Source organism: Schistocerca serialis, chromosome 5 (genome assembly GCF_023864345.2).
Source record: "Schistocerca serialis cubense isolate TAMUIC-IGC-003099 chromosome 5, iqSchSeri2.2, whole genome shotgun sequence".
Classification (NCBI taxonomy): Eukaryota; Metazoa; Arthropoda; class Insecta; order Orthoptera; family Acrididae; genus Schistocerca; species Schistocerca serialis.
The window spans coordinates 715901188-715915245 of NC_064642.1; the positions used below are offsets into that span (position 1 = coordinate 715901188).

The 14058-nt window shown below is 43.1% G+C and overlaps 2 protein-coding genes across 3 annotated transcripts in view; one reads left to right on the forward strand and one right to left on the reverse strand.

Annotated features, from left to right (window-relative positions):
* Positions 1 to 1020, reverse strand: part of LOC126480786 (alpha-1,3-mannosyl-glycoprotein 4-beta-N-acetylglucosaminyltransferase A) — an 802672-nt gene extending 801652 nt beyond the window's left edge. Inside the window, exon 1 of one of the 2 annotated variants that reach the window (XM_050104097.1) lies at positions 863 to 1020. The gene's annotated coding sequence lies outside the window, so the exon portion shown is untranslated. The remainder of the gene's footprint in view (positions 1 to 862) is intronic. The other variant, XM_050104098.1, reaches the window with a different exon arrangement.
* Positions 1021 to 1087: 67 nt separating this feature from the next.
* The window catches only part of LOC126480787 (U6 snRNA-associated Sm-like protein LSm1), a 74075-nt gene continuing 61104 nt past the window's right edge, over positions 1088 to 14058 (forward strand). The window contains exon 1 of the mRNA XM_050104099.1: positions 1088 to 1333. Coding sequence (XP_049960056.1) covers positions 1270 to 1333 — 64 coding nt within the window. The 5' untranslated portion in view covers positions 1088 to 1269. The remainder of the gene's footprint in view (positions 1334 to 14058) is intronic.

Here is a 14058-nt window from a genome sequence, read left to right on the forward strand (position 1 = left end):
TGTTGACAGTACTGGAACATCTTTGAGTGGATCAAAAAGCTCCATGAAGTGCGATGCTAAAGGCTGATGAACATGTATTAAGAAACCGTGCGTGGGAACTTAACACTGAACATGCCGGTGACTAACAGGACGTAGTTCGACCATTCCACTAAAAGTGAAGTACCATCAGAAGCGCTATTTAGTAGGGTATTTTCAGTTGGAAAATGGTAATCCTGAACCCTCAGTGTGGGCCGGAAAAACTTAACTTCGTCTAATAAATGCAAAACGCTCACCCCTTTCGAACATAAAATAAAACTATGCACATAAAAATTGAGTTCTTTTAAAGTTTTGTCTTCAAATTATACTAAATTATATGCGAAAGTAATGGTTTTCTCGTTCCTGCCTAGTGCTGATGCCTCTTTTTACTTTGGTGCCGTTCCAGGATTAATGAACGAATCACTGCGTGAAGATATTTACGAGATGATCAGCACTCAATAGGAACAGGTTAGACATACTTTGTACGGTGCTAACAGCTGTTCTGTCCACAGAGATTTCTTACGAGAGCAAGTGGCAAATGATCAAGAAAATAAACACTAAAAGCTATCTCACCTGTCTTCGTGAATACGTAGGAATAGAATATAGTGCTGCAAATTTAAGAATAAAAAATATGAACAAGAATAACTGGCCTATTCGTTATTTAGTCTCGTACGATAGTGGTCAGCATACATCTATTTGAACGGTAGTTATTTATATGGGAGCAGAAGATAGTTCAGACAGTAACTACAGCTCTAAAGAACTCAAACTCTGAATGATGTATGTTTGGTTATGCATGCCGCTAATGTTGTCACTTGTCACAACAGGTACTTCGTTCTTTCCATCTTACCTGGAGTCATTGCCTCGGCTTCTGAAGATATTTCACATAATTTCAGCTCTATAAGTATTTGATAACTTGTAAAAAATACATATTTCAACCGCACAATTGCAATAGTAACACTACTCAACCTTGTTCACCATTGCTAAGTCAATGAAGAGCGCATTTCAATGGTTGCGCACCATCTATCTACTAAGGTGTGAATTAACTTCATCGACAAATAATGTATCCTTTGCGAAACCTACGTAGCATCTTTGGTTATATGGTCCATCATTCATAAGTCGTAATGTTTGACTGGTAGTACGTGCGATTTGATTAGAGGGTGACATCAGGTGTTTACTGCATGTTTGTACTGGTTCAACAACACGCGTACTTACTCCCCACTGCTAATGTGACTGAAATATGAGTGTTTGGATAAAATGATTGAGCCTTCCGAATTACATGTTGCCCCTGGCACCGCTACGCTTATTGAAGAACTTGACAGTAAGTTAACCCACATTCATATATAACGTACAGACACTATAAGGACATTTAAACGCTGCTGCTGCATCTAAAAATAAATCAATAAATCAGCTTTACTTTCGCTGCGGAGCCATCATAATTCCAAAATATTACCTTGAGGAATGTCGGTTGACACTGCACAGTGGTTGTCAAAGATTGTTTTCGTCATTGAACTAGTGTTTGTATATTAAGAAGAAACAAACAAAACGGTTCAGACATCGTTTGCCGCGTATTGCTCACTTTCCCGTCCTATGAAGAAATATTTGCATGACAGCATATTGGAAGTCTTTTAGGTTTTTCTTCCGACAGACATTTCGCTGCGTTACAGCCTTCAACTGTGTGTCTCCTCGTATGTTCTGCATGCAATATAGTATCATCCACTCACCTTCCGTATGTTATGTTATCTTGAAGGTTCTTCCTTTGTCATGCTGTCCGCTTACGACCTTACAGCTTTGCTGGATTCAAATGATATCTAGAGCTAGGCCTACTGACTTCGTTCTACAGCCCATTCAAGTGGCTGTATTTTCTGTCGACTTCCATTCAGACGTCATTACAATAGCATTACGACTTCCATCCAGTGTGGGCTACACTGTGATTTGCTCTAGTATTACTGCAAATATTCTAAAGGTTAACTAGTGTAGGCCGAAATTGTGTCTTTGTTTTCCGAGGCCGTTTTCTTGCTATATATTTTGTTGAAACTGAGTGTTAAGCTTTATCGAAATTTACAACCCTAAGCAAAGTGGTACCTAATTTCTCTGTTCTGTAATTTGATGGATTGTAGTGGCCCATTGTATTCTGTTTAAGCAAACATATACCCTTCCTTTATTAAAATCTAATGTTTTTTGCCATAAATTTAGACAAGATATAAAGAGACTACCAATTTGCTTCCTTTGTTGTAAAGTAGAATGTTTGAAGTATTGATTTAAGTTCTGAAAAATTTTCAGCCTTTGCAGACATGCTGTAACAAATTTGTAAGGTGATTTTGTATTATTTTTCCCTTAGATTTCTATTGAAACACCATCTCCAAGCACCTTTCTTTTGTTAATGCCTCCAGTGTGTGTGTATACCTCATTAGGCATTGCAGAACTGGAGTGTGATTCTTTTTATTAATAACTGTGTTTGTGATTTCTCTCGCGAACTGTGCAAATATTCAAAGAAATGTTCGAATCCATGTGCAGTTTTCTCTGTTGAAATTCCTGGCAGATTAAGACTGTGTGCCGGATCGAGACCTGAACCTTTGCCTTTTGTGGGCAAGAGCTCTACCAGCTGGTCTTATCACAAACTGTTCTGACAGCTGTACTCCCCTCAGTACCTCGTCTCCTACCTTCCAAACTTCACAGATGTTCTCCTCCACATAAAGAGAACTACTTTGAAATTTGGAAGGTAGGAGACAAGGTGGTGGAAGTAGGGATGTGATTACAGGTCATGAGTTAGCCATGGGTAGCTCAGTTGGTAAAGCAGTTGTCCACAAAAGGCAAAGATCGCGAGTTTGAATCTTGGTCTGCCATACAGTTTTAATCAGCCAGGAAGTCTCATATCAGCACACACTCTGCTACAGAGTGAAAATTTCATCCTGGAATTTTCTGTTTTTTTTTCTTTCAGATATGACATGCTGCAATAGATTTTACCTTTGCCTTCTTCACATGTGCAATATATTCTACTGTTTTCACGTTGTGTCTATATAATTTTCATTTTCCAACATGGTGAATGTCTTGCTCAGTTTGATGTGGTAAAACTCCCAATTTTTAAATAAATTTTTGAAATCTATTACTAATTTCTTGTCTTTAACTACTGTTTGTTTCTATGTTTGTCACTGTTATCACTCAGGACATGTTTAATAGATGATAGTATAAATTCAGAAGTGGTTTAAGACAGTTATTTCCCATATAGAGTATGTTAGAGAAAATACAGACAGTTTATTCTTAAATCACTCAAGTTTCTTCCAAATCCACATCCTATGTGTTTACTTTTAAAGATATGCCTACATTTTAAGGACATGGACATTCATCTCAGCAAATTGTATCAATCTGTGACTTTTTACATTCTATAGTGGGCTATCTTACCAGTTTTTCCAATGAAGAATTGGTCTTCATTTTCTGTGCTACTATTGCATTAAAATCCACAGTTATAGTTTTGTAGTGTGTTTAAATATAATTTACCAGGATCTTCAAGTCTTCCTAGAGGTCAGTTATCTCTCTGTCAAAGTAAGACCCTGATGATGTGTAGACCTGAATGATTTCTATGGTGTACGGTTTCTTTATTTTTATGTCTTTTTATTTTATCAAAACTGGGAGTCCAGGCTGATGATGAAGGCCTTCTCTCCTTCACCTGGTCTCTACACTGGATATACTGTTTTGCCATTAACCCTATCAGTTGGAGTCAGTCTAAAACCAGTACTGAAATCAGTCTGACTCAGTTTATTCTTCAGATCTCTGTAACCCACCTGCATTTGCAAAATCACCCACTGTTAACTTTCTAGAATATCCTGTCCTTGAACCTTCTCAAATTGTCCCCCTTCCTCAAATCCCTTAACCTGGAAACTACTCTCTCACCTGCAGGAAGAACCTCCATCCATCACCTAAAAACTGATCCTGATGTTACAATCCTACTTGCTGACAAAGGCTGTACCACTGTAATTATGTACCACGGGTGTTACCTATTGGGGGGACTCTGCCACCTGTCAGATACATCCACTTAAAAGTCCGGCCACAGTGACTCCATTCCAGAAATCCAGCAATGCAAAATGAACTGCCTTTCTTTGAACTTTCTATCTGGCTACATATCCCATATGATGCTGTAGTACTCCAGAAAAGGATGGACAAGTGTAGTGTAGGCAGTCTCTTTAATAGCTCAATTGCATCTTGTAAGTTTTCTGCCAATAGAATTCATTCATTGGTTCACCTTTCCCACAACATTTTTGCATGTGATCGTGCCAATGTGCTCATTATTGTAATACTAGGTGTTTAGTCGAATTGACAGCACTTAGATTAATGTGATTTATCGTGTAGCTGAAATTTAACGGATTCCTTTTGGTATTCATGTGGATGACTTCTCCTTTTTTAGAGTCAGTTACCACTTTTTGCACCATACATATATTTTGTCCAAACTGCCTCCACCACTGTCACCAGCCCCTTGCCTCATGGCTCGTATCCCTGCAGTAGATGTAGCTGGAGGACCTGTCCCATACATCCTCTCACTACCACCTACTCCAGTCCTGTCAGTCTTCTCCTACCCTGTCAAAGGCTAGGCCACCTGTGAAAGCAACCATGTGATCTACCAGATAAGCTGCAACCAGTGTGCCACATTATATATGGTTATGACAAGTAACAAGCTGTTTGTTTGCATGAATTGCCACTGCCAAATTGTGTCCAAGAGACCACCAAGTTGCTGAACATGCCACCCAACATGATATGCTTCACTTTAATGACTGCTTCACAGCCTGTGCCATCTGGATTCTTTCACAAGCACTAGGATATTCTGAATTTGTCATGCAACATTTCTTTCATTCTCGTAACACTATGTGGCCTCAGCCTTTGCTAGTTCCTGTCCTCCACCTGCTTATCCCCTTCTCTGCTCCCACTCAAAATTTCTTCCATACTCCACCACACATACATAATCCTTTCCCCTTTTCTCACGCTCACAGCCCCCCTTCTCTCCATCTTCACCCCCACCCCCTCTCCCAGCACACCCTTCCAATGCTGCACCTAGTGGTCCTGCCTCTGACTATTCCTGCTGCTCTTCGTTGCACACGTTCAGTACACTCTGTTACTCCTACGTGGTATGGATCCAGCACACTTGAGCAATATTCTAAAATGAGTCGCTCTAGAATGAGTCGCAGAAATGTTTTGTAAACTTTGTAGACTGTTTATTATGAATAATAGCCAGCTACACTGCTATGTAAATTGTTTTATCATTCACGATGAGCCCATTTCGGCAAATTGCCATCGTCAGGTGCTCTGTAAATACATAAGTAAGCGATGGTCTTAATATGAATGAAATAAAATATAAACAGTTTACATAACAGTGTAGCTGGTTATTATTCATAATAATCACATCATTAAGACATATTTTGCACTGTGGGCCCCAAAGAATGAAAGTTTGTAGACTGATAGAATTTTCTTACTGTCCTATCAGTTAACTGAAGTCTGCTGCCTGCTTTATTGATGACTGAGCCAATGTAATTGTTGCATGTCTTACCTTTACAAATTGTTACACCGGGTTGTTTTTATGAGTCAACTGATTCCAATTACAGGCCGTTTGTGCTGTAGGCATATGATACATTTTTTTCCATTTTGTGATGTGCACAATTTTGGGTCAGCAGAAGCATCTGATTCCACCCGTCTGCTTTGACCCATGACGTAAGGATGTTGTGGTGTGTGACGTCATTATGGCGTGGAGTTTGAGTTGGTTGTTTTTGTAGATGTCATCTTGTTGTGTTTGATGGCACCCTGTGCCCCTGTGTGTGTGTGTGTGTGTGTGTTTTTGAGATCGCTGACCTACTTTGCAGCGCCAACATTTGTTGGTGGTAAGTAATTGCTTTTTGGGTCAATTTTTCTCGAGTTGTAATGTTTTGTGTATTTATTGTGTGCTGAATGTGTTTTAATTTATGTAGGGATGTTTGACTTTTGAATTTTTGAGGTATTGTGGTTTTGGTTCTGTTTTTTTTGTAGTTGTAGGTGGTGGGTTTTTTGTATCAGTAGTTACGATTGACCTATATAGGTGAAGGGAAATGACCGATTCCAATTTTCGTAGTTTTTGCCGTAGGCGTTGGTGTTTTAGTATCTTCAGCTGCAGTTGACCTATGTAGGTTAAGGGGAGTGTCCAATTCCTGTAAATTTTCTAAATTTTTTTTTTCTTTGTTCATCATTTTGTGTGTTTTTGGATCGTGGTGTGTGTGTGTGTGTGTGTGTGTGTTTTACTGTTATATTTAGCCTGTCCCCTCCCTAAAACCCCCAATTTCCTGCAGCTGCCCCGTTAGTTTGACTGTATTTTTGGAGGGAGATGTTATTGCCTTATTTTATTTATACGTATTTTCGTATTTGTTGCCGTGAGTATGTAGTGACGTCATAGACACCATATTAGAGACACTTAGAATAGCCATTTCCGCCATATGGATGATGTCATGGGTCAAAGCAGAATGATGGAATTGGAATCCCAGAGTTTTACATTTTTCAACATTTAAAGCTAGATGGTACTCTTTTTTTACTACATCAAAATCTTAAGATCTGAAATTTGTGAAGGTTTTTTTTTTTCCCAGGCAGTACTTCAGTATAGATAACTGCGTCATCTGCTAATATTGTCTGCCATGTCATTAATATACAACACAAACAGTAAGGGTCTCAATACATTTTCCTGGTCTACATCTGTAAATTAATTTTAATCCAAGATAACATGTTGCATCCTCCATACTGAGGGAGTCTCAAATTTCACTTGTTAACCCTATGACCTTACTTTTGATAATAGACATAGATGTCGTACTGAGTCAAATACTTTTTGGAAATTGAAAAATACTGCATCCCTCTGATTGCCTTGATCCACGACCTACAAGGTGTCAATTGAGAAAAGTGAGACTGATCTTCTCGGACGCGGTGCTAGTTGGAATGGTGGTCATTCTGTTTTAGACAATTAATTGCATTTGAGTTCAGTATATGTCCTAAGGTTATAGAACACATAGTTGTCAAAGATATTGGATGGTAGTTTTCTCAACCACTTCTGCTGTACTTCTTGTAGACAGTTGTGACCTGAGCTTTATTCTACTAGGGACAGTTTTTTGCTTGAAGAATGTACAGTATATTGTGGTTAAAAGGGAGGCTAACTCAGCCAAAAATTTTGCTAAGAATGTGGTAGGGATTCCATTGGGGCCTGGAGCATTGTTCAGTTTTAGTGATTTTGGCACATCTTATTAGTAGGTTAGAAACATTAAAACTTAGTTGCTCAGATTTATTGGCTAGCTTAGAGATTGTCTCCCTGTATACTAAGGTACCTGTTATTGACACCTTATCATTGATTAACAGTATGTTTGAGGGAGGCACAATAGCATTATTTAAACATGCACTAACCTCCACTTAGTTTTTATTTGATAACCAGTTTTTTGAACAGATTGACAATGCCGTCACATGTAACCTTTTCTCACCCAGAATAGCTAGTTCATTTATGGAGGATATTGAAGAAAAAGAACTCAACTATGCAATTTTAAAACTCTACATCTACACTCTGCAAACCACCGTGAGGATGGCAGAGGGTATGCCCCATTGTACCAGTTATTAGCGTTTCTTTCTGTTCCATTCACGTATGGAGTGCAGGAAAAATATTGTTTGAATGCCCCTGTGTATGCAGTAATTATTCTAATCTTATCCTTATGATCCCTATGTGAGTGATATGTAGGGGGTGTACTATACCATCAATCATTAAAGCAGATTCTTGATACTTTAACAGACTTTCCTGGGATAGTTTATGTCTATCTTCAAGAATGTTCTAGTTCAGTTCCTTCAGTATCTCTGTGACTCTCTCCCACAGGTTAAACAATCCTCTTCTCCCTCTCTTTGGAAGTATGTTTTGTGCCTATGCCCGGAGATGGATGCTTATGACTGTAAGACGTGGTTTCTCTTCTTTTCTCTCTATACTGGAAAGTCTCTGTCCTCATTTCATGCTTCTCTTTTTCTTGATTCTTCTCGTAACCTCCTTCTCCGCTGCGGTGTTTGAGACCTCTTCTCTTCTTTTCTTTGTTCCTCCCTTTCTCTTTTTTTTCCTCAGTGAGTGTGTGTCTGAAGGCCAACCCACACGTTCCCATGCGTAGCTGGTGATGGGATAAAACGTAATTTCCCACCCTGGGTAGAAAAGTAGGACACGTATGTACTATGTGGTAAAGGCCAGACCCAGGGAGGGGTGGTTACGCAAGCTGGTACTTTCCGAACATGCCAATTGGTCCCTCCGTCTGTTTCTTGGGAGGTGTGACCTGAGGTGTGAACAATCACCTAAGCCGGAAGTGCCCTCAGAGAGGGTCCTCACTATGAATGAGCACGCCATCGGAGACACCAGTAATCATGAGGGTCACTTTTGCAATGGTTTCCTGTACTTCTACAACTTCTGCCCACAAGAAAAAGTTAGATCTGTCTCAGCCACTGTCAGTGCCGAAGTTCCTAGTTGTTTCTCTGTCTGACAAAGGTCATGACTTCTCCTCAGTCAACCCTTTCATTACTCAGAAAGGTGTCGGCACAATTGCGGCCCTGTCAAGTCTTGTTTCCGGTTACAAAATGGTACCTTGTTGTTAGAATACCTCCAGGCACAAACAATGCCTCGAACTACACTGCTACACACCTTCCCTGTCCGGGTGTGCGCTCACCATATGTTAAACTCACCTTTCGGGGTAGTTTATACAAGATCACTCGACGGATTATCCAGTAAGGACATTCAAAATTAACTGTCTGGTCAGGGCGTAACGGCTGTACATCACGTGATGAAATTGATTGAAAAAGAATTGGTGCCAACAAGTACTCTGTTCTTGACGTTTGACAGAGTTCAATATCCATCCAACACTAAAGCGGGATACGAGATCATTTCAGTTTGCCCTTACATCCCCACACCCTTGTGGAATTATTTTAATTGGAATGAGGGACCGATGACCTAGCAGTTTTGTTCCTCCCCCCTCTTTTAAACCAACCGACCAACCAACCTTAATCCCCAACCCTACGCATTGCTATCGATGTCAGCACCTTAATGATATCAGCCAGTCATGTTCCAATATGGCCAAATGCGTTACACATGCTAGAGATGCCCATGAAGGCCGTTGTCCATCTCCATCCCCTTGTTGCATCAACTGTATGGGCAACCATGCTGCTTCCTCTAGAGATTGCCCTATCTTTAAAGATGAACAAATTATGCAGGAAATCCGAGTGAAGGAAAAGGTGTCTACCTTTGCTGCTCAGCAGTAGAAAGTAGAGATGGGCAAAACTGTTCTTTTCAGAGATTGGATCAGAACTGTTCACTCCCTGAAATGAATTAGCTCTTTTTCATGACTCACCACTCATTTACAATAGAAAATAAATGGAAGGCACATTGTCCTTTAAACTTGGTTTATTCCAGTACTACACCTGTATTTTGATCTTATTTGATCCTATTTTTAAGTAACACAGATAATGAGTAAGAATTTTGTATTGTTTATTGAAATTTCCACGATATGACAAAGTTTTTGATTATTGATTTATTTTGCACTATCGTGGTTTTTTGGGTGATCGGAAAATGTTGTAACTTGAGATTTACATTAACAATATATTTGGCTATAATGTATTAAAATTTCATTAACCTCATACAAATTCATCGCAAGCCATATATTTTTAAAGTGAACGTTTCCTTCCGAAGACGCCTAAAATCGCAAAATCCGTACCAGAATAAGAAAAAATATATATAAATTTGACTGTAAAACGAAAGTGCTGCATATAGCCTTACGCAGAATAAAACAAGGAAAATATTGGTGTATCACATTTTGCGATACGTTTATCGGTTCGCTCGTAATTAAAGCGTAAATTCGAGTGTCCATAATAAAAATCCTATAGTAAGAGGAGTCATCAGGAACCTAATCTAATCAGTTTAAACAAATAAAAATAAAATAAAAACAATTGATGTATACATAACATAATAATGTAATATACATAGCGGTATTACTACGAAGAACAATATCCAGTAGGGACGAACTCCGATGCAGAGGCGCTGAGTCGAGCGGGTCGAGCCGCGAGCTGTATTACTGCGTGAGCTGAGACCGCAGAGACCAGAGTGACACCTGAGTCGCTTTGCTCAACGCTCTGGCTAGAGTCGAGACGGTGGGGTGAGCGTTGAGCGGGCGAGTTCCGAGGGTGGGGGGAGCGGTGAACTCACCCGCTCCGAAACAAATCGTCTGTTCCCTTGCGAGCAGGTTGTTGCAAGTAGTTCCTATGTTATCCGCTAGGTGGCTCTCTGTCCTGTTGCTCGCATCAACTGCCCAGAGGGCAGGACGTGTGACTGAAACGATCGCCGACAGAGTGCGATGCGAAGTTAAGCTGCGCCAGACACTGCGCGCGGCAGACGACGCACATGGACAGCACGGCATATGTGAAACACAAAATCCAATGGGGCACTGCACAATGCAGGCAGCCAAGGTAGAAGCAGGGCAGAGGCCGGCGCTGGCTGTGTTGTGTTGTGTGGCGTGCACTGTGCTCTGACCAGCAGAGGCGCTGCTGATATGCTCCGTCTCTCTCTCTCTCTCTCTCTCTCTCTCTCTCTGCCGTGGGAAACGTTTGGAGCTACCGTTCTTTTTTTCTGAATCACTGATTGTTCACTCCTTTGAAAGATTCAACTCTATGAATTAGTTCAAGAGCGCATCCCCCATCTCTAGTAGAAAGCCCACTGTGCTCCCAGCAGGTAAATATGCCCTGTCCTCGCCTCTCCTCGACCTACTGACGAGGTAGCCACACAGACTTGTGATCTCACCTTTAGCGCCACAGTTGTCCGATCGGCCAGCACAAAGATCGCCCATTCAACCTTCCCACTGTCACCCGCTTACTCTAAGGCTCAACCTTTGTCAGCTCCTGCTAAATCACAGGCCCCAAAATCGGATACCCAGACTCCCAAAAATAGCCTACTGGCGAAGATTTTTTATGTACCCAGACCTCACAACCATCGACTACTCACTCTTCTCAATGTCCTGCTTCCAAGAAGGTTCATAAGAAACAAAGTTCCTCTCCTTCTCCACTATGGTGTCTCTCGTCTACAGCACTACCCAGCAGTAGCCGCCCTTGGCCATCTTCAGTGTTGCTGAGACACATTGCTGGTGGCCGATCAACCAGCCAATCACTGGTAGCAGGAGCTGCCCCAGAACAACCTATGGAGCAGGACCTTTTGCTTATGGCTGAATGCCGTCGGCCACTGGCTCACAGTGGTTGTTGAGTTGACGGCAACTGTGGTGAGAATTTTCTCTTTTCTGTCCACCCTATGTCAATTATCCATTGGAATATCAGCGGAATTCACTCCAGTCTGGATGAAATGTCGATACTCTTACAATCCTACTCCCCGGTTGTCTTCAGTTTTCAGGAAGCAAAGCTGCATCCCCATGTCCACCTGCGGGATCGCAGGTAAGAATAGGCCCGCGGTATTCCTGCCTGTCTTAAGAGGCGACTAAAAGCAGTCTCTTACATTTTGGCCCTTATGTGATGGTCCCCTGTCGGGTTTGACCTCCATATTTCAAAATTATTCCAAAGAGCGAGCCGATTGGGGAAGGGCACCTTACTTTGTGCATTGTGTCCATCGTGCGTTGAGACCTTTTGCCAGCTTATTCGTCATTGCATTGCAGTCCTGCCCGCTCTCCATCTCTTGGGCATGGATACATTCCTGTGTGCACTTTCCGCCACGCAATGTGCATTGCCACTTTCTGCACTGGCGGCGACCATGAACTATTTGTCACCTAATATCCAGCATGGTAGCCAGTCGGTTGTTGTGGGGCCGCCATGTACCCTGTTGGTTGTAGCCCCCTGACAACACAGGGATGACTCTACCGATGCCTGCGCCGTTTACTTCACATGTATGCCAAGGAGTAGATGCCCATCTCCCTTGGGCATCAGGACTCCCAGCAATGGCCATCCTGACAGGTGGCCCTTGCTGAGGCTGGGTGGTGCCTGTGGGGAGGGCCCTTGGTCGGAGTGGGTGGCATCAGGGCGGATGACCCACAGTGAAGTGTGGTACATCATCTCTTGCTGGTGGCCAGCTGCCAGCAGTATCTAAGTGTTCTCGGGCTCAATTTAACACTCGGAAATACAATCCCAAAACATTCCCCTCCCTGGCCACACCATGGGAGGAGCGTAAGTCTCAGGATAGCAGTGACAGTTATTTGCGCCGGTTTCTAGTTTGTACGAGAGCTTATGGGGAGTCTTTCATGTCCATGAAGCGTCAGTTCTTCGTAGAGCATTTAGAGGACAACTTTGGAGAGGTGGAGGGCTTGTCCAAAATGCACTCTGGGTCAGTACTGATAAAAACGGCACCCTGTGCCCAGTCACGAAGGTTACTTGCTTGTGACAAGTTGTGGGATGTTTCCATTATGATCACATTGCATAAGAGTTTAAATATGCTTCAGGGTATTATTTACCATAGGGACCTTCTTTTGCTGTCTGATGACGAGCTGCATGCCAATTTAGAGCGGCGAGGTGTTCATTTCGTCCGACGCATTCATCGGTGTCCGAAGGATAATCATATTGCTACCGGTGCCTTCATCTTGGCCTTCGAGGGGTGATACATTACCCGAGAAGGTGAAGGTGATGGTATACCGCTGTGATATAAAGCCCTACATCTCTCCCCTGATGCGGTGCTTTAAGTGCTGGAAGTTCGGCCATATGTCTTCCTACTGTACTTCCAGCCTCACATGTCGAGATTGTGGACGCCCACTTGTGCCCCGCCTCCCATCTGTGTCAACTGCGGAGAGCATCATTCACCTTGCTCGCAGGACTACGGGATCTTACAGAAAGAGCGAAAAATCATGGAATATAAGACCCTGGACTGAATGACCTATACTGAGGCTAAGAGGAAATATGATCGACTACATCCTGTGCAAATGACATCTTCATATGCTGCTGCTACAACAACCGTGTTAGCCCCATCAATTTGGCGAATTCCAGTCAAATCGCCGAGCCGTATAACTCCACATGCCCATGGGGGGCATTACCCACCCTGTCGCTCCTGCACTGCCTACTTCAAGAGCAACACCCCCACCCCCACCCCACCCATCAGGGACGTCCGTCCCCACTTCTAAGCCGGAGAAGTGTCCAACTTCTTCGGCTCCTATCACTCGCAAAGGGTCCCTTGGGTCCCTCCCTTCCCAGGTTTCCACAAGCGGGAAGGATGGTGCCCAACAGTGGTATCGGTGCCCACAGGCAGCTGGTCGTAGGGCTTCGTGACCCTCCTCCGTCCCGGAGACTGAATTGGTGAAGCCCTCCCAGCCAGTGAAACCCAAGGAGCAGTGAGAGAAGTCCAAGAAAAGTCCTCTAAGACCAAGGAACTTGCAGTGGCACCCCGCCCTCCCCCCCCCCCCCCCTCCCCCAGCAACCTTCAAGCTCTGCATCTGAGGATGAGGTGGAGATCCTGCAATCTCTAATCTGGTGTCCCCAATGGTTGGGGGGAGGGGGGGGGGGTGCTGCTCCCGAGGTAGGTGGTGCGGGAGCAACAGGGAGGGAAGTGCCTCCCACCATCAAGGGGGCAGGTGTGGTCCTTCGGCTCTGAGAGCTGGTGCAACGGATGGAGCTGTAATGGGAGTGACAGTGGTGGCATAAGATGACATCATGCGCACGGGATGAAGCCGTTCAAATTTCTGTTTAGCCTCAGTGTAGGTCAGTCAGTCTAGAGTCTTGTATTCCATAATTTTCCATTCCTTCTGTAAAATGTTACAGTCCGGTGAGCAAGGGGATGGTGCTCTCCGCAGTTGACACAGATGGGAGGTGGAGCACATGGAGTATCAGGATGGGATGGATGACCACAATCGTAACATATGAGGCTGGAAGCACAGCAGGAAGACAAATGGCCAAACTTCCAACACTTGAAGCACTGCATCGGAGGAGGGATATATAGCTTGACATCACAGTGGCAGATCATCACCTTCACCTTCTCGGGTAATGTATCACCCTCGAAGGCCAAGATGAAGGCACTAGTGGCAACCTGATTATCCCTCAGACTCTGGTGGACGCGCTGGACGA